Consider the following 26,309-nt stretch of genomic DNA (forward strand, 5'->3'; position numbering starts at 1 on the left):
AGGTCTTGGATATTATGACTTTTTCGACTTTATTTCTTCAACTATTTTCAAAAAATGCGACTTTTTTCGATTTATTTTCAAAAATTGCGACTTTTTCGACTTTTTTCCAAATGCAACAAAATACCACATTTTTAGTATAACAATGTTATTTCGATTTTTATAATGTGAATAATAACTAGACAAATTTTTCAAAATTATATTTTTGAATACTTTTTTACGATAATAAAATTTTTTTTAAGATAATAAAATATACGTATAATTAAAATATTCTATAATAATTGAGATTTTGTAAAATTGAATTAAAACGAGTTTATTTTTCTCCAAGTATTTTACAAAAATTTTTGAAAATCAACATTTGAAGAATTTTAATTCCCATTAAAATAATTAAATTCTCAAAAAATTTTAATAAAAAATCTTCAATTGTAAATTTAAAAATAAAAATTAATGAAAATTTTCTTCTAAAAATAATATTAAAATATTTTAGACGAAAAGGAAATTCTTAGAATTCTTCCATTCTAATTTTTTCAAATTTTAAATATTACAATATTTTCACTTATTTATTTCAACAAATTCAAATACAGACAAAAAATAATAACATTAAAATTTTTTAGAATTAATTTCATCATTTTTGGAGAATACAATTTTATTATGTTGAACATTTTTAATGAAAAGTATTGAAAAAATTTATTATATTTCTATAAATTACAGAAATTTTTTTCAGAAATTCAATTATTTTCATAAAATTACTGTATACAATATTTTTTTTAAAAAAACTAATTATTAGAAATGTTTTATTATATTTTTGGAACAATCAATTTTATCTATGAACAATGTAAATTAAAGTTCTTAAAAATTTAATTTTTCAGACCTAATAAAATTTTGAAAAAACGTGTTCTTATTTTATAAGTAAAATTCTTTAAAAATGTTATTATTTTTTATATTTTTCAAAATCTCTTTTATTTTTAAAAAGTATTTATCAAATTTCAATTATTTTTATTAGATTTTATCAAATTTCAATTATTATTATTAGATTTTATCAAATTTCAATTATCTGAAAATTTTTCAATTGTAATTAAAACACTTATCTTTCAAAAATTATTTTTAAATATTTTTAAAAAATTAATTTTAAGAATTTCTTTATTAAAATTTTTTGAAAATATTATACTTTAGTAACCTTTTGAAATAAACAATTATTATAAAAAATTGATTTTTTGTTTTTAAATAATTGATTTAGAGATGAAAATTTGTTAAAATTTGTAGAAAATAAATGAATTTTGGAAAATTTTTTAATTAAAATTCTTCAAAAAAAAATTATAAGTTTTTTATAACTTACGAAAATTCTTTTAAGAAATTCAATTATTTTCATAAAATTACATTACAATATTTAAAAAAAAAATAATTATTAGAAATGTTTTATTATATTTTCTTAACAATCAATTATCTATGAACAAAGTAAATTAAAGTTCTTCAAAATTTAATTTTTCAAATCTAGTAAAATTTTGGAAAAAACAGGTTCATATTATTTTATAATTAAAATTCTTTCAAAATTTTATTATTTTTTTTCATTTTTTTTCAAAAATTCTTTTATTTTTAAAAACGTATTTATCAAATTTCAATTATTTTTAATACACGGAGAAAAATATAAAGTAACTTTTACTACTTTTATAGTAAAAAATTTCTGGTAATTTTTACTATACTTTTGGAGTAAATTTTGCTACGTTCGAAGTAAATATTTGTAAAAATTAGTAAAATTTACTTCGAACGTAGCAAAATTTACTCCAAAAGTATTAGTAAAAATTACCAGAAATGCTTTACCGGAAATTGTTTACTATAAAAGTAGTAAAAAGTTACTTTATATTTTTTTCCGTGTAGATTTTATCAAATTTCAATTATTTGGAAATTTTTCAATTGTACTAATTAATACACTTATCGTTTAAAAATTATTTTTAAATATTAAAAAAAAAATTAATTTTAAGAATTTCTTTATTACAATTTTTTGCAAATATTATACTTTAGTAACTTTTTGAAATAAACAATTATTATAAAAAATTGAATTTTTCTTTTTAAATAAATTGATTTAGAGATGGAAATTTGTTAAAAATTGTAGAAAATAAATATGGATTTTTAAAGAACTATAGTTAGTTTTAGAAAGTATTCAGAAGGTTTTAAATTTCAATTTAAAAAATTTTATTTCCTGCGTAGAAAAACAAAGAAGAAATATTTAAATATTTATTTAACAAAATTATTCAAATTTTTAATAATTGAATTTAGAAATCAGTGAAAGGTCAGGGAAATCCAAAATAACATTTTTGTAACAACACTGAATTAAGACTTTTTTGACATTTTTTGTATTTTTAATCGACTAAAGCGACTTTTTTTGTGCTTTAAAGTCGATCACTCGGAGTGATCGCTTTCTTCATGTTTTATAATAATATTCTCAAAAATTGTTAAATTTCAAAAAAATTTGAATTTGAATGTTTTGAAAATCTTAATTCCTATGGAAAAATAATAATGATTATTTAAAAAAATAATCATTTTTTTAAATTTAAAAAAAAATTTTTTTCTAAATATGTCTAAAATATGAATTACTTTTTATTGATTAAATTTAGTTTTCCAACTATTTGGAAATTAGGTTGTCCCTAGTATGTCCTCAAGATATTCTATAAAAATCAAGAATAAAATATCATCATTTCCGGATGTCCTTAGAAAAACTGTAAAGAAACGTAGGATATCCTGAATATCCGGGTGTTTTTAGGGTCTATTTGGAAATTTTAAAAGAAAATAAGTGGGCGACATAATTAACATTAGGGACTAATGCTTATTAGTCTAATTATACAAGCAGTGCTTATATTAACATTGTTTCTTTATAGTGACTTGGAGTTTTAAAATCAACTTTAAATAAATGTCTATGCATATAGACTTCTCGCAGGAGCAAAAATCTATAATATAAAACAGATATCATAAATATTAATAATAGGTGGAATTATGAGTGCGAAATATAAAGTCTTTTTACTACGACAAAGTCTATACTGCGAGGATGTGTTTAGTGAGTGCAAGCATGCGTATCATGTGGGGAATTTTTCGAATCTTGAGAAGTGTTTTATATACCAATACAGAGATCTATATATATATATATAAATATGCACCTGTGTGAGACTTGTTTATATATATATACGGGTAAAGTTCCGTTCGCACATGAAAAACGTCCCGTGAATATTGTATATTTTTGTACATATATGTAGAGTACAAGGAAACTTGTAAATTATACGTGTGTGTGTATAAATCCTGCCAGTCTGTTATTTGGCGCACGTCGAGGATGCGCCAGTTGGCCTTTATGGAACGTTGGATGAATTACATGGTCGATCGTGGAAAAGGAATATAGTCCTTCTATTCCACGGCCAATCAGCCACTCGCAAATTATACTCTCCTCAGGAAATTTTCGCCTCGAATTATTCTCGAGGTATATCTTTCTCCTCTTCATTTTAAAATCGATCTATCTTTTTATGCTCTTTTTATTTTAAAATAACTCCTCAACGTATACTTTCTCAAGTTAATACGCACAATATTTTCCTTCGAGTAAAATATTTTTTCAAAACTAACTATATTTATTTTAATAAAATATTTTATATAACATGAAATTCTGTATAACTGAAGAAAATGTATAAAGAGAATTATTACTAATATTACTAAAAGAGTAAATAATTAAGTATCGAGCAAAACTTTTAAAGATCTAATGCGACGGAACTTGTTAGGATAGTAGATGGAAGGAAGAAAATTAATATACAAAGTCTTTTCCAGTTAAAAATGATTTATAACATGCCTGCTTGTGCATTCAGCATGTGCCAGTGAAATTGGACTTTCTCTCTCTCTCACTTGCTCTGAGTGGTAATCGCGGTGAAAATAATAATTGAGTTTACCTCGATGCTACAGCAGTTTAATATATCACTGCCACGCGTAATGTCAATCATTACATTATTTTCAAATAGCGACGTGACCCAGTCACGCATAAGTGCTTATAAAAATGTCTTCGAGTCCAGTGACAGAATATTCTATGCTTCAGTGATCATGTGTTTGGATATTATAACTTCTACTACACACAAGTGTTTATACTTTAAATTACAATTAAATGACATCGATTCGAACGACAATGAAGGCGTAACATTTAACACGTACCTAGAACTCTCAAAACATGATTGATTCTTCTCTTAATTGAATTTTTTATTTTCTCCTATCGAATACTTTAATAATATAAACACTAATATAAACACATAATATAAACACGATTAATTATTAAATATATTATTAAAGGTACTAAGCATACTTCAAAGTATGTTCTAAGCATCTATAAAATTATACAGATGCCAATTAATTTTCCCAAGAGGTACAACAAACATTGGGAAAAAAGCTTTGCAATATTTCTCTCGCAGGGTATATTAGAGAAAATTCGTGACTGAGGTACGTTTTTTGTATATTTTTTTTAGGTGAATTGAAGAGTAAAAAAAGAATTTGGTTGGACTCTCACACTAAAACTTAGGTCCTATATACCTATAAAGAGCCCAGGGGGGGGTTTCTTTTCTTTTTTGCCTTCAATACTTCTCCATCTCTCTCATTCTCCTTCTTTTCCGAGCATCTTCGCAGAAGTGGAGTTCACTTTGCTCGATTTTTCACTGCAGAAGAAGCTGCTGAACAAGAGGGAACATTGCTTGCAATTTAAATAAATTCACTGCCCTTGTATACCACATTCACATGTCCTAAGTTCGCACGCTTCTTCCATACCCTTTCTCTCTCATTTCATGTAATTACTTTACGAAAATTGATCCTTTGTGTTTTCATTTAAATTAACCTGTAGACGCTAAATTTTTCTTCATTATTTGTCAATCTTATTTTTAAATATGTTAATCTATTTTAATGTTTATCCTATTGTGACTCTAACTTATACCAAAATTTTGTACCATTTAAAGTACCATTTGTAATAACAAATGGTACTTTAAATGGTACAAAATTTTGGTATAAGTTAGAGTCACAATATACACACTTCTAGTTGAACTGTTTTAAAATTAATGTACTTCCGTGTTACTTGGAATTTTAGACGAAAATCGGTGAGAGGAATGATGAAAACGCATAGAATTTTCTTATTCGCGACCGCAAGGCACGGCTACTGGTCTGTGAGTTCTTAACGGTTAAATAGTGACACGCTGAATGACTTACTACTATATGTACAACTAGACTGTTTATCATATAGATTGCCGACTCTTAACTGTTGTAGCTATATTGACGTGGTGGCAACGTTTGACTTATTGGTTAAACTTCGCAGTTGAGAACGTGTGGCTAATGCAATGGTATAGCGTTAAACTCCCATGCACTGCCATGCACTTCGCGGAACTCCATCAAAATGACCTCATACACACTGCGCGCAAAAGAAAGTGTTTTATTTTTCTTTCTTGGTAGTCGTTTTGTAATTACTTTGGCTAAACAAGTTAATAAACATCTAAATTCTTATAATACATTCCTAAAACATCTTGCCTAAGTCTTGTAAAGTACCATTTAAATCTGTATCTTTGGGACATGACAGAACAGACTAGAGCATTGCCAAAGTTATTTAAAAAGCTTTAATTAAACCTAAAAGTGAAACTAATGCGGAATTAGTTTGGTGAAACAAATTCCTGATTTTGGTACGGTAAAAAAAGGAAAGGTATCCTACAAATTGAATTTGACAGATGACGTGTCATAGTATATGTGGTACTGTGGGATTTTTTTCGGAACTTCTTTTTTTTTGTTTGTTTGCACTCGTCAGGGGTTCGTATCCTTCCGTAGAAACAAATCTCCCCGTGGAGAAGGACTACGCTGCCGTGCACCGAGCGAGCTAGTGTTAGGAATGTGGTACCACTGCTTGTCACAATCACACACTTACACACTCACACGCGCATTAGTCGAACCTTATATTATATATATGCGCTCCTCCACATGCATTTCACGCATGTGCCGGCGGTACGTTGCTCATTCGTTTATTTACATTAACAGATGCCACAAGTATAAAGTCTTTGGTATTATTGTGCACAAGTTAACAGTGCCGTATATCATTTGGTCCACATTCAAGATAATTAGTCTTACTACTCTTTCAATTTAACCTCCCAAGTATAGAAATTTATTATGGTATTATAACACCCTAGTGTTTGTATTCTGATGCGTTATAAAACCAATCAGCAAACTAAGTTATGATTTGGAATGAATGAAAAATCAGATCATAATAATAATCGCGTAATTATGCGACTTAAGCGTAATTATGCGACTTAAGCGTAATTATGCGACTTAAGCATAATTATGCGACTTAAGCGTAATTATGCAAACTACGCGAATTACTCTAAACCTGATTGTTTTGTTCACTGATGATCAATTGCTATATAATCAGCTATAAAAAAACGATTCAGACTAACGCGATGAGGCAGCGCGAATAAAAATAGATTAATCGGGCATGTAACATACCCCTTTTCTCCATTTCTTCCACCGACTGTCATAAACCGATCCTCCTACTCCAACCTCTATTTACTATTTATTTTCAAACTTTATATTATTAGGGAGGGTACGGTCCTGGTCAGAAATATTGAGCAGAAGCGTCCAAAGGCTGTGGTGGTGCTGCTCTTATATGCGAATCGCAAAAAGCAATCGAGGGCCTTCCCACGTCCATTTCTCGTATTCGTTGTGGAGCAACTGGAAATGGGGCAGTGCCCCCACCCCGCCCCCAGGGTCCCTTTTTCTCCCTCTCCCTATATATATATTCTTCTTCTTCTTCTTCTTCTCAAGCATGCTTATTCCTGGCTGGTTTGCTCCAAGCAATTTGTATCCCGATACGAACATTGTTGCCCACTGTATATCGTTGTAATGCACTCCCTCTACTTGATCGTCGACCGAGGGCTTCTAGTCACGATTTAGTCAAGGATAAAGAGATACGTATCTCGGCCTCGCTCGTAAATGCTCGTTTACTTGGCGTCGCTATTGCACTCTTAAAAGGAACCTCTTTGGAAAATTTTCGCGACCATTTTACAATATTCTTTTTTTCTACCCCCTTGGGGGTTAATAATATTTTTTATCAACATCGTGGGTTGTTGATGGTACGCAAAGAAAAAATTGTGTTTTTGAATCAAGTACTTTTCTTGTATAGAGGTTATTCAGGTTCGGTTTATTATAATTACTTTGGTATTAAATTTTATGTAATAAAAATAAGTCAATTAATAAAAATTCTTCCGACTTACGCGTAATTATGCGACTTATGCGTAATTATGCGACTTAGGCGTAATTACACGACTTACGCTTAATTATGCGACTTACGCGTAATTTCTCGACTTACGCGTTTTACTTCAAGGGCTACTTTAGGGGCTCTTTCAAGCCTTGCTTTAAATGTGAATAAATAGGACCATTTCTGACTAAGATGATTCAGATTAGTAAGAGTTGTAACTAATTTTTAGTTTTTAGTTACAAGCATTAATGCAAATAGTAATTTTTTTTTCTATAAATATTTATAAAAGTGAATGTTCACTAATTCGAATTAGTGGATCAATTTTTGATACTTTTAATTTAGAGAGTAGTTTATTTTGTTATGAACTGAAGGTATATATATATATATATATATATATATATATATATATATATATATATAACAGCATATATTGCCGTTGGTTATTAATTACCAGCAATGACTTTCGATAAAAGGGCATTAAATCGATCTGATCGACGAGAATAACTGATCGACCCAAACAGGCTTTCACTCCGCGATCAGTTCAACTCGATTATCCATGAACCACGAGCGCTTTATGTCTTTTTATAATATTTTTGTCCGTTTCATCTTGTGCAACCGCATGCCAATCTCTTGCTCTTAATATATATTAAAGAATCATCCCAACAGCTAACAATTAACTGTTAATCGTATGCAAGAAATAATATATGTAGTACATGGATTTAATGAAAACTATTTAATAGTCTTAGACAGAAAGAGAGTAAAAAGAATTATAGAATTCAAAAGATTTTCATTTTGGAATATTGTAAAATTTGATTTTTAAATAAATTTAATTACAAATTTTAAAAAAACTGAAATTTACTCGAAAAATGTAATTTTTCTTAAAAATTTTATTAAAATTTATCAAAGAAATTCAATTATTTTGAAAACCTTTTGCCTATATTTTCAATACATTTTTAATTAAAATTAAAAATAATTTTAATAAAATTCTTGGTAGAAATTTGATTAATATCAAAAATTTGTCAAAATTCAATTATTTTCAATCTCTACTATTTCAATAAAATTTCAAAAAAGAATTCAATTATTTAAAAAGCAAATTTTAATAAAATTCGTCTAAAAAATTCCAATATTTTCAAAAGTAATATAATTCTTCGCAGAAATTCAATTATGTTCGAAAAATTTACAAAAATTATCATGAAAATTTCAATTATCTTTATTAATAATAAAATTTTTATCTGAAATTCAATTATTTTCAAAAATTTGTTTAAAATTCTTTGTAATAATTCAATTTCTTAAAAAAATAAAAATTTTCATAAAATTCTTGGTAGAAATTTGACTAATTTAAAAAATTTGTCAAAATTCAATTATTTTCAATGTCTACTATTTCAATAAAATTTCACCAAAAAAATTCAATTATTTACAAAGAAATTTTAATAAAATTCGTCTCAAGAATTCAATTATTTTTCAAAAAATAATTCAAAAATTCTCTTCAAAATTTCAATTATCTATATAAATAATAAAATTTTTGTCCGAAATTCAATTATTTTCAAAAATTTTAAATAAAATTCTTGGCAGAATTTCAATTATTTTTATAATTAATAAAATTTTTCTCTGTAATTAAATTATTTTCAAGTATTTTAATGAAATTCTTGGCAAGATTTCAATTATTTTCAAAAATTTTCCTGAATTCAATGATTTTCAATTTCCACTGTTTCATTAAAATTTTCCAAACGAATTCAATTATTTAAAAAGCCAATTTTAATAAAATTCGTCTTAAGAATTCAATTATTTTCAAAAGTAATATAATTCTTCGCAGAAATTCAATTATGTTCGAAAAATTTACAAAAATTCTCATCAAAATTTCAATTATCTTTATTAATAATAAATTTTTTCTCTGAAATTCAATTATTTTCAAAAATTTTAATAAATAATTGTTGGCAGAATTTCAATTATTTTTAATACAAATTTTTCATTATAAATTTTTTGAAAAGTGAAAATATTTTTAAAAATTTTATTAAAATTTGTCAAGAAAATTCAATTATTTAAAAATTTGTGTATAAAATTCTTTATGGGAATTGAATTTCAAGAAACATTCACTTATTTAATAAATTATTTATTTTTCTATTTAAATAATTGAATTCTAGTAGAATTTTCTAATAAAAATTGATTAAAAAAATTAATTTCAGTTAAAATTTTTGAATTGTGTTCAAAATTTAAAATAAAATTCTTGACAAAATTTTAATTATTTTTATAAATAATAAACAACTTCTGTGAAATTCAATTATTTTCAAAAATTTTTCTGAATTCAATGATATTCATTAAAAATTTTCTAAAAGAATTCATTTGTTTAAAAAAAAGTGTTGATAAGTACCTTCTTAAACATTTAATTATTTAATAAAATATTAATTTTTGTATATTTAAATAAATTGAATTCTCGTAGAATTTTCTTATAAATATTGATTTTCATTTTATAAAAATGAATTTCAGTTAACATTTTAGTTTATAATTAAATATTGAAAGAATTATATTAAAGCGTGGTTTTTTTAATTTAGAAATAATTGAATTTTAAAAAGGTTTCAAAACCTTAATAGTTTAAATTTGAAAATTTGAACTTTTCATACTTTTTAATTAAGAATTCGGTGGAATTAATTTTTTTTTTCAAAAAGTTTAATGTAATTTTTTTTAATTACTTGAATTTTTAATTTTATAATATATGATTTGTGAGAATAATCGAAATTTCGTAAATTAAATTTTATTCAAAAGAATTTGAAAGGAACAGATTTTAAAAATTATTTCTAATGATTTAAAGAAGAATTTTAGTTGAAAATTTGAAACTTTAGTTTTCTCTATGAATATCTGTCATAGTAAGAAATAACATCAAAATAGATTATTTTAATTCTTTTTGTTACACAGTTTTTCTAAGGATAACAAATTGAGACAAAAAAAAAGTATCAAAATAGTTGCGAAGCAACGTTTTGATACTTTTTTTGTCTCAATTTGTTACCCTTAGAAAAACAGTGTTGTTAATTTAATATGCAACGCTTTTTAATAATATCTCAAAAATTTACTGTGAATTTCTAATATGTCCGCCATATTGGATCCGCCATTTTGATATTTAAAAATATTACCTACTCGTTATTCATCCACTTTCAAGTGCAGGGAAAATGTTCACTAATTTATGTAATTAGGGAGTTAACACTATACCCAGTTAAATTCAAAAGTGATTAATTCTAATTTAGAAAGTGATACTGATTGCGTTAATCTTCTAATGTGCTAATACAGTGCCATAGATTTGTGCGTGTCAAATGAAGTATAAAGAAGGAATAATAGTACAGAATAATTGGTTTTATTGAAGCATGACTCAATAAAGTTAAAACTACAAAAAAGCATTTCCCATGTCCCAAGCCCTGTAAACAATAAGTTGTAAATCTTGATGCGGAGAATCGTTTCCCGGTAAATCAAGAGAATTAGTGTACATATATATATATTTATATATATATATATATGTATATATAAGACGAGAGCATCATTGATCAAGAAGAGGACCCCATGTAAAAACATACAAAACAAGAAAACAAGCTTAAAAAAGAAGGGAAACGGAGAAGCAAAAGAAAGTAAATAGAAAAGATTCGTTTGGAGCAGTCGGCAACAATACGTTCCCCGCTCACAGTCGATTCGCTCTTATGCAAACCAGAGTGGGCAACCAGGACATTTCGTACGCATTGCTGCATGATTAAATTCTTAAAATTTGTAGGCGTATTAAGTCCTGTCCACCCCTATGTATAATCTCTAATTGAAGTGAAAAGGAAATTCAATCAATAACGTGCTAATTTATAACTTGGCTTGAGCACTAGACGAGTTGCTATTTGTCATGCAAATTGTTTGCCTATTTGCTTCTGAATTGGGTGCAATTGCTCGTTGAATAAATGCACTTAATATGGACAATATTTATTCAGTTCAGAATAACCGGTTTCTCTTGGTGCCAAACCTGCGATCGCTTGACGAATATGACATTTCTCAAGTTCTTGGTGAACTCCCTTTAATATACCTCCAACTTTTTTCTCTAGTTAACCTTTTTTTTATTTATCTTGTCACTGTCTGTCCAATTCAGTGTCTGGTTTGTTTTTATTGTTATTTCTGACACTAGTTGGAACTTTGGAAGGATTGGTCATTTTTTTTAAATCTCGGTTCTTTCCGAGATTTATCCGATTTATCGAAAATTTATTAAGTTAAGAAACATTAAATTAATAGAGAGGGAAATAAAAATGACAATTGTAGTGATAAAATGTGATAGCGTTTCAAAATGTGATAGGAAAAAGATTCTAGGCATAAGACAAAAGAGAGTAAAGATGATGGATCATTGTTACAAGTTCTGGAGGCAATTATAATTTAACGCGGCAGGAGTGATAGATAAATCGACCCAAGTGGTGTCCACGTATTCTGCGAAATATACATGCGCGAACTGCACACCTTCACGTTCGTGACCACCGGCATCGCTATGGCTACCGAAGTGGAACGTGGTGTGTGATATATAAGAGGAGACCCACAGTCAAGTAACAACCCCGTTATAACTCTCATATAAAATATCGTTCTGTGCAATTAGCTTCTCATTTCATTCCTATATATTTAATGCTACTCTACTCTATTTGCAAATGAACTTATAGACGGAAATTGTTCATTTCTTCTTTCAAAAATAGTATGTATGTATATATGTATAAATTATCCTTACAGACAAGATTTTTGTATTTTAAATTTCTTCATCAATCCATCATTTCACAGTTTTTCCAAGGATTTATCAAATTGAGACAAAAAACGAATCAAAAAGTTGCTTCGCAACTATTTTGATACGTTTTTTGTCTCAATTTGATATCCTTGGAAAAACTGTGTTTATAAGAAAATTTTTATTTATTTTTCGTTACGTATAGTTTGTGACAAGCAAAAATTTGTTGCCCAAATTCGTTTTGTAAATTTTAAGGGGACAGCTATGAATATGTTCGGCAAAGCAATAAAAAAAATTCCCTAACAGTGTAACTTAAAAAAAAAACACCTCCCTACAATCTTTTTTTTTTTAAAAAAGTATCAAGAAAGTACCGCGCTGGCAAGAAATCGAGTCTTTTCGGAACTCTGATTTCTTCCGCCGACGGTACCGGGTCGGCACCGCATCGTCATGAAAATTCTGCCTACATAAGTAGAGATTCATACTAAAGTTTTAAATTTTCAAACTAAAATTCTTCTTTAAGTCAATTTTTTAAAAATAATTTTTGAAATTGTTCGTTAAAAATTCTTTTGAATAAAATTTCAATTTTCGAAATTTCGATTATTCTGACAAAACAATTAAATATATAATATATAACATTAAAAATTTAAATAATTAAAAAAAATTTCATTAAACCTTTTTAAAAAAAATTAATTCTACCGAATTCTTAATTAAAAAGTATGAAAAGTTCAACTTTTCAAATTTAAACTACTAAGGTTTTGAAATTTTCAAAATTCAATTATTTCTAAAAAAAAAACCGCACGCTATAATATAATTCTTTCAATATTTAATTATAATCTAAAATTTTAACTGAAATTCATTTTTATGAAATGAAAATCAATATTTATTAGAAAATTCTACGAGAATTTAATTATTTATAAATATACAAAAATTAATATTTTATTAATTAATTAAATGTTTAAGTAGGTACTTATCAACACTTTTTTTAAAATAATTGAATTCTTTATAGAAAATTTTAATTGAATACCATTGAAATCAGGAAAATTTTTGAAAATAATTGAATTTCAGAGAAGAATTTTATTATTTATACAGATAATTGAAATTTTGACAAAAATTATATTATTTATAAAGATAATTGAAATTTTGAAAAGATTTTTTTAAATTTTGAACATAATTCAAAAATTTTAACTGAAATTAATTTTTTAACCAATTTTTATTAGAAAATTCTATTAGAATTCAATTATTTAAATACAAAAATAAATAATTTATTGAATAATTAAATTATTTAAATACAAAAATAAATAATTTATTGAATAATTGAATGTTTCTTAAAATTCAATTCCCATAAAGAATTTTATACACAAATTTTTAAATAATTGAATTCTTTTGACAATTTTTAATAAAATTTTTATAAGAATATTTTCATTTTTCGAGAGATTTAATGATAAATTTGTATTGAAAAAAAAAAATTGAAATTCTGACAAGAATACATTTACATTTTTTTAAAATAATTGAATTCTTGGGATTAATTTTATTAAAGCTTCTTTTTAAATAATTGAATTCGTTTGGAAAATCTTAATGAAATAGTGGAAATTGAAAATCATTGAATTCAGGAAAATTTTTGAAAATAATTGAATACCTGAGAAGAATTTTATTAAAATACTTGAAAATAATTTAATTTTAGAGAAAAATTTTATTATTTATAAAAATAATAGAAATCTTGCCAAGAATTTTATTAAAAATTTTTGAAAATAATTGAATTTCGAACAAAAATTATATTATTTATATAGATAATTGAAATTTGAAGAGAATTTTTGAATTATTCTTTGAAAATAATTGAATTCTTGAGACGAATTTTATTAAAATTTCTTTGTAAATAATTGAATTTTTTTGAGAAATTTTATTGAAATAGTAGACATTGACAATAATTGAATTTTGACAAATTTTGAAAATTAATTAAATTACTACCAAGAATTTTATTAAAAATTTTTTTTTTGTGAAGAAATTAAATTATTACAAAGAATTTTATAAAAATTTTTGAAAATAATTTAATTTTGACAAATTTTTGAAATTAATTAAATTTCTACGAGGAATTATATTAAAATTATTTTTTTAAAAATTGAATTTTTACAAAGAATTTCATAAAAATATTCATAAAAATTTTTTAAATAATTTAATTCTTCAAAGAAATTTAATTAAATATATACTGAAAATGTAGGCAAAGATTTTGAAACTAATTAAATTTCTTTAATAAATTTAAATAAAAATTTTAAGAATAATAAATTACATTTTTCGAGGAATTCCATTAAAAATTGTATTGAAAATAATTGAAAATCTGCGTTGAGTTTCATTTGTTATGAAAATAATTGAATCTCTGTTAAAAATGTTATTATTTATGAAAATTACGTAGAATTTTATTAAAAGTTTTTTTGAGAGATTTTTATTAAAATTTTTGAAAATAATTGAATTTCTGAGAAGAAATTTACTATACTTTTGAAAATAATTGAATATCTTCAACCATTTGTAACTTCTTCAAAATTCAATTTGTTTTAGTTTTTAAACTCAATTCTCTTCTATGAATACTATTATTTTTAATAACCAATTAAATATTAAAAAATTTATCTAATTTCAAAAGAATTTTAGTTATTATTTTTTAAAAATCTAGGTGTTTTAAAATTTCTAATTAAATTCATTTAAAATTAAAATTTTACAAAATCTAAAATTAAATTCATTTGAAATTGAAATTTTACCTCGAATTTTACCAAATTTAAAATTAATCGGATTCGCTTACAATTTTTCATTCAACGGGTTTTGAATTTTGAAAATCTGACATCGGATCGAACCCAATTTTCCAAGAAATAAGACTCATGAAGTTTAATATCTAAAACATGATTGGTTTAATTTTTCCATAGCGATCTAACAATTCCGAAATACCTCGCCTGATAAATTAATAAATATCAGAAAAAGATAAGCAACATTTTCGAAAAAAAGGTGTTTTGAATATTTTATATAAAATATTTGCCTGTCCCCATTTAATAACCATTAAGCAACATCGTGGGAGGTTAGGTCGAGTATTTTGCAGGGTGTCAAAGATCTAGAGCAGATATAGCAACCCCCGCGCGTTGTATTGATGAGGTGGCTCGTATTGATTCTAGTATATAAGGGTCGACGTGGTACCTCACTCACCCCCTATATTCTCAGACCCCTTTTATAAAGCGCAAGAGTTGATAAGATCCAACCGATAAGGCATGATTACACACCACCTCTTCTGCCGGACCTGTACAATTGTATAACCACCGCCCAACTCGTCCTAAACCTATTCTCACCAATCCTTTTTCCTTTCAATTAATCTTCACCACTTTCATAAATATTCTTTTTTCATTTCCTTCATGCTATTTTTTATTCCATTATCGTGACGTTTTTTTAAGATTGTATCTTTTTTTTATGAAAAGTAACGCAGTACATTTTCTTTTATTAAAAATTATCATAATTTTATTATTAAGAAATATTATTTCGTATTCTAATAAGTAAACATAAAATCTATCATATATTAAAAAAAACTAAAATTAAAATTTTCGGTAAATGACAAAGTTTAAAAATAAAAAAAAAAAAAAAAATTAGTAATTGAAAAAAGTTTAAAAAAAAATAAATAATAATAATATAAAATAAATGAAAAAGTTGAAAGTTCATTGGCATTTCACTCTCTCGAATTCAATTCTCGTTTATAGGATCAAAAAAAAAAAAAAAATCTATTTGACAAAAAAAAATGCGTGATTGTCAAAATAGGGAAGTCCTCAAGAAATCGACATACCGAAAGGAAAAAGTTTCTCCTCGTCGTGTATCGAAAGCATTGTGTATATACTGAGAGGACAAAAAGCGTAATTTTGTCCCCGAGGGAGTACAAAAGAAATTTTCAATAACTTCTCCATTATGCTATGGAGAGTTCGTCGGAGTTCCGACAGTGCCCAACAATAGCAGGTATATAGCATGTCTTGCGTCGAAATGGTTTTTTGGTTCAAATGTACTGTGTCATCTTGGAGGTTAAGTGGTCCAAGAAGAGGAGAAAAGAGGCTGGTCGAGGATACCTATTATATAGGTAATCGTGCGAGAGAGATACCTATACATATTCGTTTTGTAGCACACAGGGAGGTCGTCGATGCGTTTACACACTCAACTTGCGTTTCTTTAAAAAAAAAAAAAAACATTTATTTTCACATTTATTTTAATTAATTTTCAATATATCGATACACACGATTTATAATATTATTTTAAGTGTTTTAATAATATAAACATTTTGATCCTAGAATTTTTTTTTTTTTTTTTTTTTTTTAATTTCAATATCCATACACATGATTTATAATATTTTTTTAAGCGTTTCAATAAATATAATGTTTATATTATTGAAACACTTAAAAAAATATTATAAATCATGTGTATGAATATTGAAATTAAAAAAAAAAAATTATAATATTCTATTTTATTTATTTATAATATTTTTTAAGTGTTTAAATAATATAAACATTTTTTTTATTGAAATTGAAACACTTAAAAAAATATTATAAATAAAATATAATTTTTTTTTTTTTTTTTTTTTTTTTTTTTTAATTTTAATATTCATACACATGATTTATAACATTTTTTTAAGTGTTTCAATAATATAAACATTTTGTTCATTGAAACACTTAAAAAATATATAATAAATCATGTGTATCGATATTGAAATTAAAAAAAAAATTGTTTAAATGTTTTTTAAAGAAACGCAAGTTGAGTTTTAATGGTCGTTTGTCATTTTGAAAGTATATTAGGCTATGAAATTTACCGCACACCTATAACTTGTAAAGTTTAATATCAAAGTATATGGTAAATTATCACATTTTCATTAAATTTAATGTATGGTACAATATGCAAATAGCTGCATATATTATGTATATATTAAAATGGCTATTGATCTTTCTAAAATAATATATCACTAGAAGGATCAATTTGATTTTTTTTGTTAAGCAGCCTGTGAGTGATGATGCTAAATAAGCTACATTTTTCTAGAGAGGGAATAATAGGCCTTTTTAGTTAAGTGTTTGCCACTCTCATCGGGATCGAAGGCACAGGTGTCAAAATTTCGTTGATACACTAAAAGCTCCTAGACACTTAAAAGAAAGATTACGTGTTCTAGTCCAGAAAAATGCATCACCGTTCTTGAATCCCTAAAATATTTCATCGATCCAAAGACTATAGTTTATTTTTCAAAAGTTAATAAATGCATAATATATTTAAGGTCAAATCAAAGTCATAATGCATGGAATTTAACAAAAAAAATTTTTTTTAAAAGTAATTTTAATTTTAATAAAATTTTCCTATAGAATTCAATGATTTTCAGTAGAATTCTTATTAAGAATTCAATTATATTCATAAATAATACATTTTTTTGATAGGAATTCAATTAAATTTTAAAAAAATTTGAATAAAATTCTTCGCAAGAAATCAATTTATTATTTTAAAAAATTTTCGTAAAATGCTGTATTGATTTGAAAAATTATAATAAAATTGATCATAGAATACAATTATTTTCATAAAATATAACATTCGTCCTGGGAATACAATTATTGTCAAAAATGTTTGTAAAAATCTTCGAAACAATTCAATTATTTTCGTAAAAAAAAATTCTTCGAAGCAATTCAATTATTTAAGAAATTTTAATAAAATTCTTCCCAAGAATTCAATTCTTTTCAATAATAAAATTTTTCACAGAAATTCAATAATTGAATAAAAATTTAATAAAATTGTTCGTCAGGTTTCATAATTATTTTCAATTTTTTAATGAAATTTCTCGATAAAATTTCATTATTTTCAAAAAGTTTAAATAAAAATTTTTTAATTCTGAGAAATTTAATTATATAAAAAAATTTCAAATAAAATTCTTCACAAGAAATTAATTATTTTCATAAATAATAATATTTTTCTCCGGAATTCAATTATTTTCACAAATAAAATTCTTCACAGAAATTCAATTCTTAAAAAAAATGTTTAATAAAATTCGTTGCAGGAATTCAATTATTTTCAAATGTTTTAATAAAACTGACGGAAGAAATCAATTATTTTAAATACAATTTTAATTAAATTTTTTTAAAATAATTCAATTATTCTTTTAGATTTTAGTTAAATTCTTCCCAAGAATTCAATTCATTTCAATAATAAACTTTTTCCCAAGAATTCAATTATTTAAAAAAGAAATTTAATAAAATTCTTCGTCAGGTTTCATAATTATTTTCAATTTTTTAATGAAATTTCTCGATGGAATTTAATTATTTTCAAAAAGTTTTTAAAAAAGTTTTACAATTCTGAGAAATTTAATTATTTAAAAAAATTTTGAATAAAATTCTTCACAAGAAATTAATTATTTTCATAAATAATAATATTTTTCTTCGAAATTCAATTATTTTCATAATTATAAGAATATTCATCAAAGGAATTCAATTATTTTTAAAAGTAATAAATTTCTTCTTGGAAATTCAATTATTTTAAAAATTCTAATAAAATCGTTTATAAAAAATAAAATGCTTTTCAGGAATTCAATTATTTTCAAAAAAAATTTAATAAAATGCCACACAGACATTCAATTATTCTCAAAATTTTTAATAGAATTTTTCTCGTCAAAATTCAATTCTGTTTAAAAATAATCAAATTCTTCTTCTAATTTCAATCATTCTTAATTTTTTTAAAGATATTTCTCGAATTTAATTATTTTCAAAAAGTTTTAAAAAAATTCTGAGAAATTCAATTTTTTAGAAAAATTTCCAATAAAATTCTTCACAAGAAATTAATTATTTTCATAAACAATAATATTTTTCTTCGAAATTCAATTGTTTTCATAAATAACAAAACTGATCGCAGAATTTCAATTATTTTTATGAAATTTTAAATAAAATGATAGAAAATTGCATTCATTCTTAAATTTTTTTTAAATTCACCGAAAGAATTCAATTATTTAAAAAAAAATTTGATAAAATTCTTCATAAAAATTCAATTTTAAAAAATATTTAATTAGGTATTTAATAAATTATTTATTTTTGTATTTAAATAATTAAATTCTCGAAAAATTTTCTACTATAAAAATTGATTAAGAAATGAATTTCACTTAAAATTTTTAAATTATAATTAAAAAATATTAAAAGCATTGTAAGGTGAATTTTTAGAAATAATTGATTTTTCAAGAGGGGGTAAATTAAAATTTTTGAAAATTTAAATTTATAGTTATAATATTTTTATGATATAAAGTAATAATTTATATCATATCATAAAAAAACATGAAGGGATCGATCACTCTGAGTCGAAGAATCGGAGTGGTCGATTTCTTCTTGTTTTTTAATATTTTCGTTATTGAATTTTAGTTTAAATTTGAAAATCTGAATTCCTATATGGAAAAATAATAATTAAATATTTATTTAAAAAAGAAGTTGTAGATGTTTTGGAATAATTTTACTTTTGAAGAAATTTGTAAATAAATGTAATAAAACTTTTTTTTTGAGTATCTAATAATTGAGGGTCCCTATCAAAGAACCGGTTATAAGTTTTTTAAGCTCGAAATCATTGTCCTGTAAATAAAAAATTAAACTGTTTTTAATCCGAATTTTTTGAGAAACATTTGGGTAATCTTTATACCAGTACAAAATGTTTTCAAGAAATTAAAATTTTAAATCCTTTTTTTATTTAGAGGTCGAGAATTTTGAGTCTCAAAAACTTATAATCAGTTCTTTGATAGGGACCCTCAATTTTTGGAGTGAATAATATGCAGGGTCAGGGAAAAAGTCAAATATTTTTCTGGAAGTCAAAAAAAGAAAATTAAATTTTTGTTTCAGGGTTGCTTAAAATTTAATTTTGTTTTTCTGTGTAGCTAATTTTTTTTTATCTTTTACTTTCTTTTCCTTTATCTTCGCGGTTGAATAAAATTTTGCGGTTTAAAAAAAATTTGAATTTCTTTCATTGTTAGTAATAATTTGTAATTTTTGATTTTCAGTCGTTACAAAGCGCGGCCCGTAGAGCTGGCACAAGTTGTGCGAACTGCAAAACAGCAACAACGACGCTTTGGCGGAGAAACCAAGCTGGTGAGCCAGTTTGCAACGCTTGTGGTTTATATTACAAACTTCATAATGTAAGTATAATAAATATTAATCAGATCATTATTTTATAACTTTTTTTGTAAATTGATTCATGTATTTTGTGTACCTACGAAAAAAAGCTCTCTCTCTTTAGTAGTTGAACAAGTGTCATGTGAATGTCAGCAAAATTTTAGTTGGGAAGTGGAAAAAAAGAGAATCGAGGGGGATAATAATTTACCGTCCCGAATTTTGTGACAATAAAACAGGGACACTTGAGAGTCTGTTGTATCGACAATTAGGGCAGGCGTGTTTGCCGGAACACAACTTTCTGTTGTGCTGCATTTCGGCATTTATGTGTGAGGTAACCACTCAAGGGTGGAGCGTGCTCAACTGCGTGTGACACAGGAAGCGCCGGAAGTGAGCTCTGACAGTACAGAGAGAAAGAGAGGCCCCAAAGCAAAAGTTTTTTTGCTCCCATTATTTTTCCTCAAGATCTTCCGCGGCACTAACCAGGAAAACTGATATCATTGCAAGAGAGGGCAGTTCGTAAGGACTTCATTCAAGTGCCTCTATATATCCTATAAACGAATAGTTTCCGAAACTTTCTCGCAAAAGAAAGTCCAGTAGCTGTTCAATTTTTTTAAGATTTTCTCTTTAAATATTTATTTTTCGAAATATTATCATCAAGATGATAATTTTATTTTTTTAGGTAAATTAACAATTTAACTTCGAGACTTGTCTTGAAAAAAAAAAAATGAAAACGATAGAGGGAAATTATTAATAGAATAAGTTTATGATTATGTGAGTTAATAATTATGTGAATATTAAAATTATTAAAGAACTTGATTCGAATATATGGCAAATATTTTTATTTGTCATTTGAGAAACAAGGATTGGCGGAAGTCTAGGAACATGACTTGGTAGAATTTTTCGTTTTTTATCGGTAGAGAAAAGACATACGAATTAGGCTTTTAAAGAGAGAAGATTCACAATAGGCTTTGGGGATCAACGACAATGGCAATCCGATATTTCGTTACCGACCCAACTACCTTAGAAATGTATCCACCTTCGACCTTTTTGCTCTGAAATATATTATACATTATTTTGCAAGAGTACTTTCATGATACTGCTTAAAAAAAAACCTCGAAGGAGGAGTTATAGACTGTTGCTCTCGGGCAATGACAGATCCATTGTCGCTTGTCGTTTTCAACTTTACGTCGGCATTCAGAGCTTTAAAGAGTATCCATTACCGATACCATTTTTCCCGTAAGCATCTTATATTCAACAAAATTTTACAAATAATTCGTATTTTATTCTCAATGCCCAAAACATAATCTACTGCTTCTTTAAATATATAAGATTTATTATTTGTAATAATCAAATTCTTTAAAATGATTTAATTATTTTCAAAAAATATTCAAAATTCAATTATTTTTTAAAAAAATATTCAAAATTCAATTATTTTTTAAAAAATATTCAAAATTCAATATTATTTAAAAAAATATTCAAAATTCAATTATTTAAAAAATATTCAAAATTCAATTATTTTAAAAAAAAATAATCAAAATTCAATTATTTTCAAACAATATTCAAAATTCAATTATTTTCAAAAAAAAATATTTTAAATTCAATTATTTTCAAAAAAATATTAAAAATTCAATTAAACAATATCTAGTATTTTCACAAAATTTCATAAAAGAATTCAATTATTTAAAAAAAATTTTGATAAAATTCATCCGAAATTCAATTATTTTCATAAATAAAAAAATTCCCTCAGGAATTCAATTAATTTAAATTTTAAAATAGCGTTTCAAAAAAAAAAAATTTCGAAAAAATCAATTATTTAACAAAATTGTTATACAATTCTTCACAATAATTCAATTACTTTCACTAATAATAACATTTTTCATGGAAATTCAATTATTTAAAAAAAATTTGATAAAATTCTAAATAAAAATTCAATTATTTTCATAAATAGTAAAATTCATAAAAAAATTTCAATTATTTTTAATAATATTTCAAATTAATTAAAAAAAAAATTCAATTATTTTCACAAACAAAGTTTTCCAGAAGAATTCAATTATTTAAACTAATAAAATTTTCATAATATTTATTATATTTTCAAAAAATTAATTATATAAAACAATGTTTATAAAATTGTTATGAAGAATTCAATTATTTTTAAAAATAATAAAAAATTCAATTATTTTTGAAAATTCTAATAAAATTCTAATGAAGAATTCAATTATTTTCAAAAATAATAAAAAAACCAATTATTTTTGAAAATTCTAATAAAATTCTTATGAGAAATTCAATTATTTTCAAAAATAATAAAAAATTCAATTATTTTTAAAAATTCTAATAAAATTCTTATGAAGAATTCAATTGTTTTCATAAATAACAAAAATTTTTGCACAGAAATTCAATTCTTCTTAAAGATTTTAATAAAATTTGTCGTAATAATTCAATTGCGAATCAGAAAATTCTCAGGAATTCAATTATTTTTGAAAATTCTAATAAAATTTTTAGCAAGTATTCAATTATTTTCAGAAATAGCGAAACTAATCACAGAATTTCAATTATTTTTAAAACAATTTTACAGGAATTGTTAAAAAAATGTTATTATTTTTAAAAAATTTATTTCATTACCTCGAAAAAATCAATTATTTAAAAAAAAAATTTGTATATAAGAATTCAATTCTTTGGAAAAATATAATTCTTCGAAAGAATTCAATTATTTCGATAAATAACAAAATTATTCCCGAAAAATTCAATTATTTTGAGGCATTTTAATAAAAATTGTTTGCAAAATTCAATTATTTTCATAAATAACAATTTTCGTCACAAGAATTCAATTATTTTTAATAGTAATAAATTTCTTCTTGGAAATTTAATTATTTTAAAAAATTCCAATAAAATCGTTAGCAAGAATTCTATTATTTTCATAAATAAAGTTTTCCACAAGAATTCAGTCGTTATTTAAAATAAAATTTTCATAATATTTATTATATTTTCAAAAAATTAATTATTTAAAACAATATTTATAAAATTCTAATGAAGAATTCAATTATTTTCAAAAATAACTAAATTTTTCACTGAATTTCAATTCTTTTGAATACTTCAATAAAATTTTTCGCTATAATTCAATTATTTTCATAAATATTAAAATTCTTCTCAGGACTTCAATTATTTTTGAAAATTCTAATAAAATTATTTGCAACTATTCAATTATTTTCACAAATAATAAAATTCATCCTAGGATTTCAATTATTGTTAATACAATTTTACAGGAATTGATAAAAAAATGTAATTATTCTCAAAAAGTTAATTTCAATTCCTCGAAAAAATCAATTATTTACAAAAATATTTTTAAATTCTTTGAAAGAATTCAATTATTTACAAAAATATTAGAATTTTTCACAGGAATTCAATTACTTTCAAATAGTTTAATAAAATTTATTGAAAGAAATAAATTATTTTCAATATAATATTGAATCATTTTACAGAAATTGATTATAATTTTTGAGAAGGTTTTTTTGATTTTTATCATTAGCGAATTTAAAGTAGTCGAAATTCTCAAAAAAAATAGAAATAGTAGTTTTTAGTGTCTAAAATCTAAAGTCTGCCATAGTGTTATTCATTATTTTACACGTTTACCAAATTCTAAACTAAATATTTTTTTTTAAAAAATAGATAAATACTTTCTTCATGTGAGATATTTAAATAAAATGCCTGTTGAATTACAACAACGTTTTGCAAATAATAAATCGCTGACATTTTTGAGTTGTGCTCAATCTCTTTTTATTATCGTTACGAGAGTAACAATTAGGAGCCTTTCGAGTGATATATCGACTGGATGATTTCTAATAGCAAGTTAAAATATACATATACATTTATGGATATGCAGTGTTCTAAATGTTTTTATTTTCATCAAGAATTTTACTGTAGGCGGTAAAACAATCCGAAACATTATTCTTTCGCTTTACGACCCCCCGAGTTAAACCTTTCAGGAAGACGTCTCCGTTTTCGTAAATTAATTCAAACTGTCGCACAATATACTTGCACGATGTGATTTATACTTTTACGTCATTTGCGGAAAAGATCAAGGGAACTTGAGGAATAATAAACTTTTTTTTTGATAGCAAGTTAAAAATTCCGTTGTTTTTCTGCGGACAAAAGTCGCACAATAATTGTAACTATTCTTTGATTTTTCTTCCTTATATTTGTCCATTTTGAATACCCTCTTATACTAAAGGACATCAAAAGCATTGAAAATTATAATTATCTTTTGCTTCAAATATTATAATTTTAGAACTCGACTAACTTTGATTTTTGATAACAGATACAGAAAAATATTTAATTTTTAATGAATGGCGATTATTGCAGAGAGAAACTATTATTGTAAAAAGAATACGGTCTATACCTCTATAGTATTAAGGAGATAATGATTTTCTTATCCCGCATAAGAATTCTTTGGAATTTGTTTAGAAAATATATAGTACAGGGCAGTAACAATTCTTTCACCCTCATGGCGCGCTATGCGTCTCGTGTCGCGAGTATTTAGCGACGAACCCCTTGCTTAATTAATGATTACCAGGAAACGTGTCTGACATGGCTTTTATGCTCACCGTAAAGCTACCATGGGAGAGACTACTACTGTGTACGATCTTGTCCATTGGTCGAGCAGTGCATCCCCTTATACCGTCTCTGCCTCCAGATCGAACTCGATAAACTGCACGTAACGACACGTATATATAGGAATCAACGTAACGTTTCTTAGTCCAAAGACTTTTGAGAAGGAAAAAAAAGCAACCAACAAAAAAACAAGTATTCTGAAGAAAGGGGAGAAAACAAGAAGAGCAAAAGCACTTATGCTTCTCGACGAGTTTCAGTCAATTATAAGGTGGTTCTTTGGTCGTAAATCGATTTTCTTAGAAGATTCCACAAAGTTTCGCAAAGAAAATGTTTCATTTTTAATTCGGCGAATCCTTCTTATTCAATAATAATTATCCCAGTGGAAAAAAAACAATAAATTCCCTTTTTTTTTAATAGAGAAGAAAGTAACTGAGAATGGTTTTTTGGCTTTAAAAAGTTGAAGTTTGATCTTGATAATATGTGAGATGCAGGCGGACGAGATAAAATGACGGATAACGCTACGGGGAAAAAGTAGGATAAATTTAAACGGGTGATTTGCACTGCGATTGGGCTCATTGAGCGACGCGTGCACTACGAGATGGGAACAAGAAGAGGCTTGTTTTGTGGGTTTCGCATGCAGCGAAGAAAACAGAAAGCCGCCTGTAACAAGACAGGAGGATCCAAAACGACGAATATCCACACACTACAGAAAATGCTTATATACTAATTAGTGATAACTATAAGAGAGAAAAAAAATTATGAACAATCTTCATGGCATAGTAAAACCAATCCTCGTTAATATTTTAACGAAAGGAGATTTATTTTTTCCGCCTTTATACGATAATTATCTGTATAAACAATAAGAAGTTTATAAAATAATATGACATAATTCATACTTCGCACTCGGTGATTAGTTTTACAAAAAGTAGCTTTCAAACCAAAAAAAAGTATAGTAAAAAAGTAGCTATCGAAAAATTAAACTTGACGACCAAAAAAACGAGTTTTAGACACTTCACAAAACTGACAAAAATTCTATTCTATATACTTTATCCTCCTGCTTTTTTCTAATTTTCCATCAAAAATAATAACTTCTTTCGTATCCTACTCCTAATAAATTGAATTCCTACAAAAACGAATTTTATTATGCATGAAAGAATTTAACTATTTATGAAAATAATTTAATTCTAGCGAAGAATTTTATAAAATTTTTTAAATAATTGATTTATTTCGACTAATTTTATGCAAATTCTAATTTAAGTAATTGAATTCTTGAGAAATTTTTATTGTTCATGAAAAGAATTGAATTCTTACGAAGATTTTTACAAAAAATTTTTTAAATATTTTTATCTTTGAAAATCATTGAATTGCGAAAAGTTTTTAAAACTAATTGAATTCCTAAAAAACATTTTATTATTTATGAAAATAATTGAATTCTTGCGAACGATTTTAATAGAATTTTTTTTAAAAATTGAATCTTCAAGAAGAAATTTATTACTTTTAAAAATAATTGAATTTTTATGATGAATATTGTTATAATTATAAAAATAATTAAATTGTGCAAAGAATTTTATTAAAATGCCTCAAACTAATTGTATTTTCGAGAATAATTTTGATATTAATATTAATTCAATTA

General features: G+C 24.8%; 1 protein-coding gene across 2 annotated transcripts in view; it reads left to right on the forward strand.

The window, feature by feature from the left end:
- LOC122502492 (transcription factor GATA-3-like) overlaps positions 1 to 26,309 on the forward strand; it is a 124,038-nt gene that overhangs the window by 76,646 nt on the left and 21,083 nt on the right. For both annotated transcript variants that reach the window (XM_043612587.1, XM_043612588.1), the window contains exon 5: positions 19,960 to 20,094. In XM_043612587.1, the coding sequence (XP_043468522.1) occupies positions 19,960 to 20,094 (135 nt within the window). The remainder of the gene's footprint in view (positions 1 to 19,959; positions 20,095 to 26,309) is intronic.

This window comes from Leptopilina heterotoma, unplaced genomic scaffold, assembly GCF_015476425.1.
Source record: "Leptopilina heterotoma isolate Lh14 unplaced genomic scaffold, ASM1547642v1 Lhet_232, whole genome shotgun sequence".
NCBI classification, from domain to species: domain Eukaryota; kingdom Metazoa; phylum Arthropoda; class Insecta; order Hymenoptera; family Figitidae; genus Leptopilina; species Leptopilina heterotoma.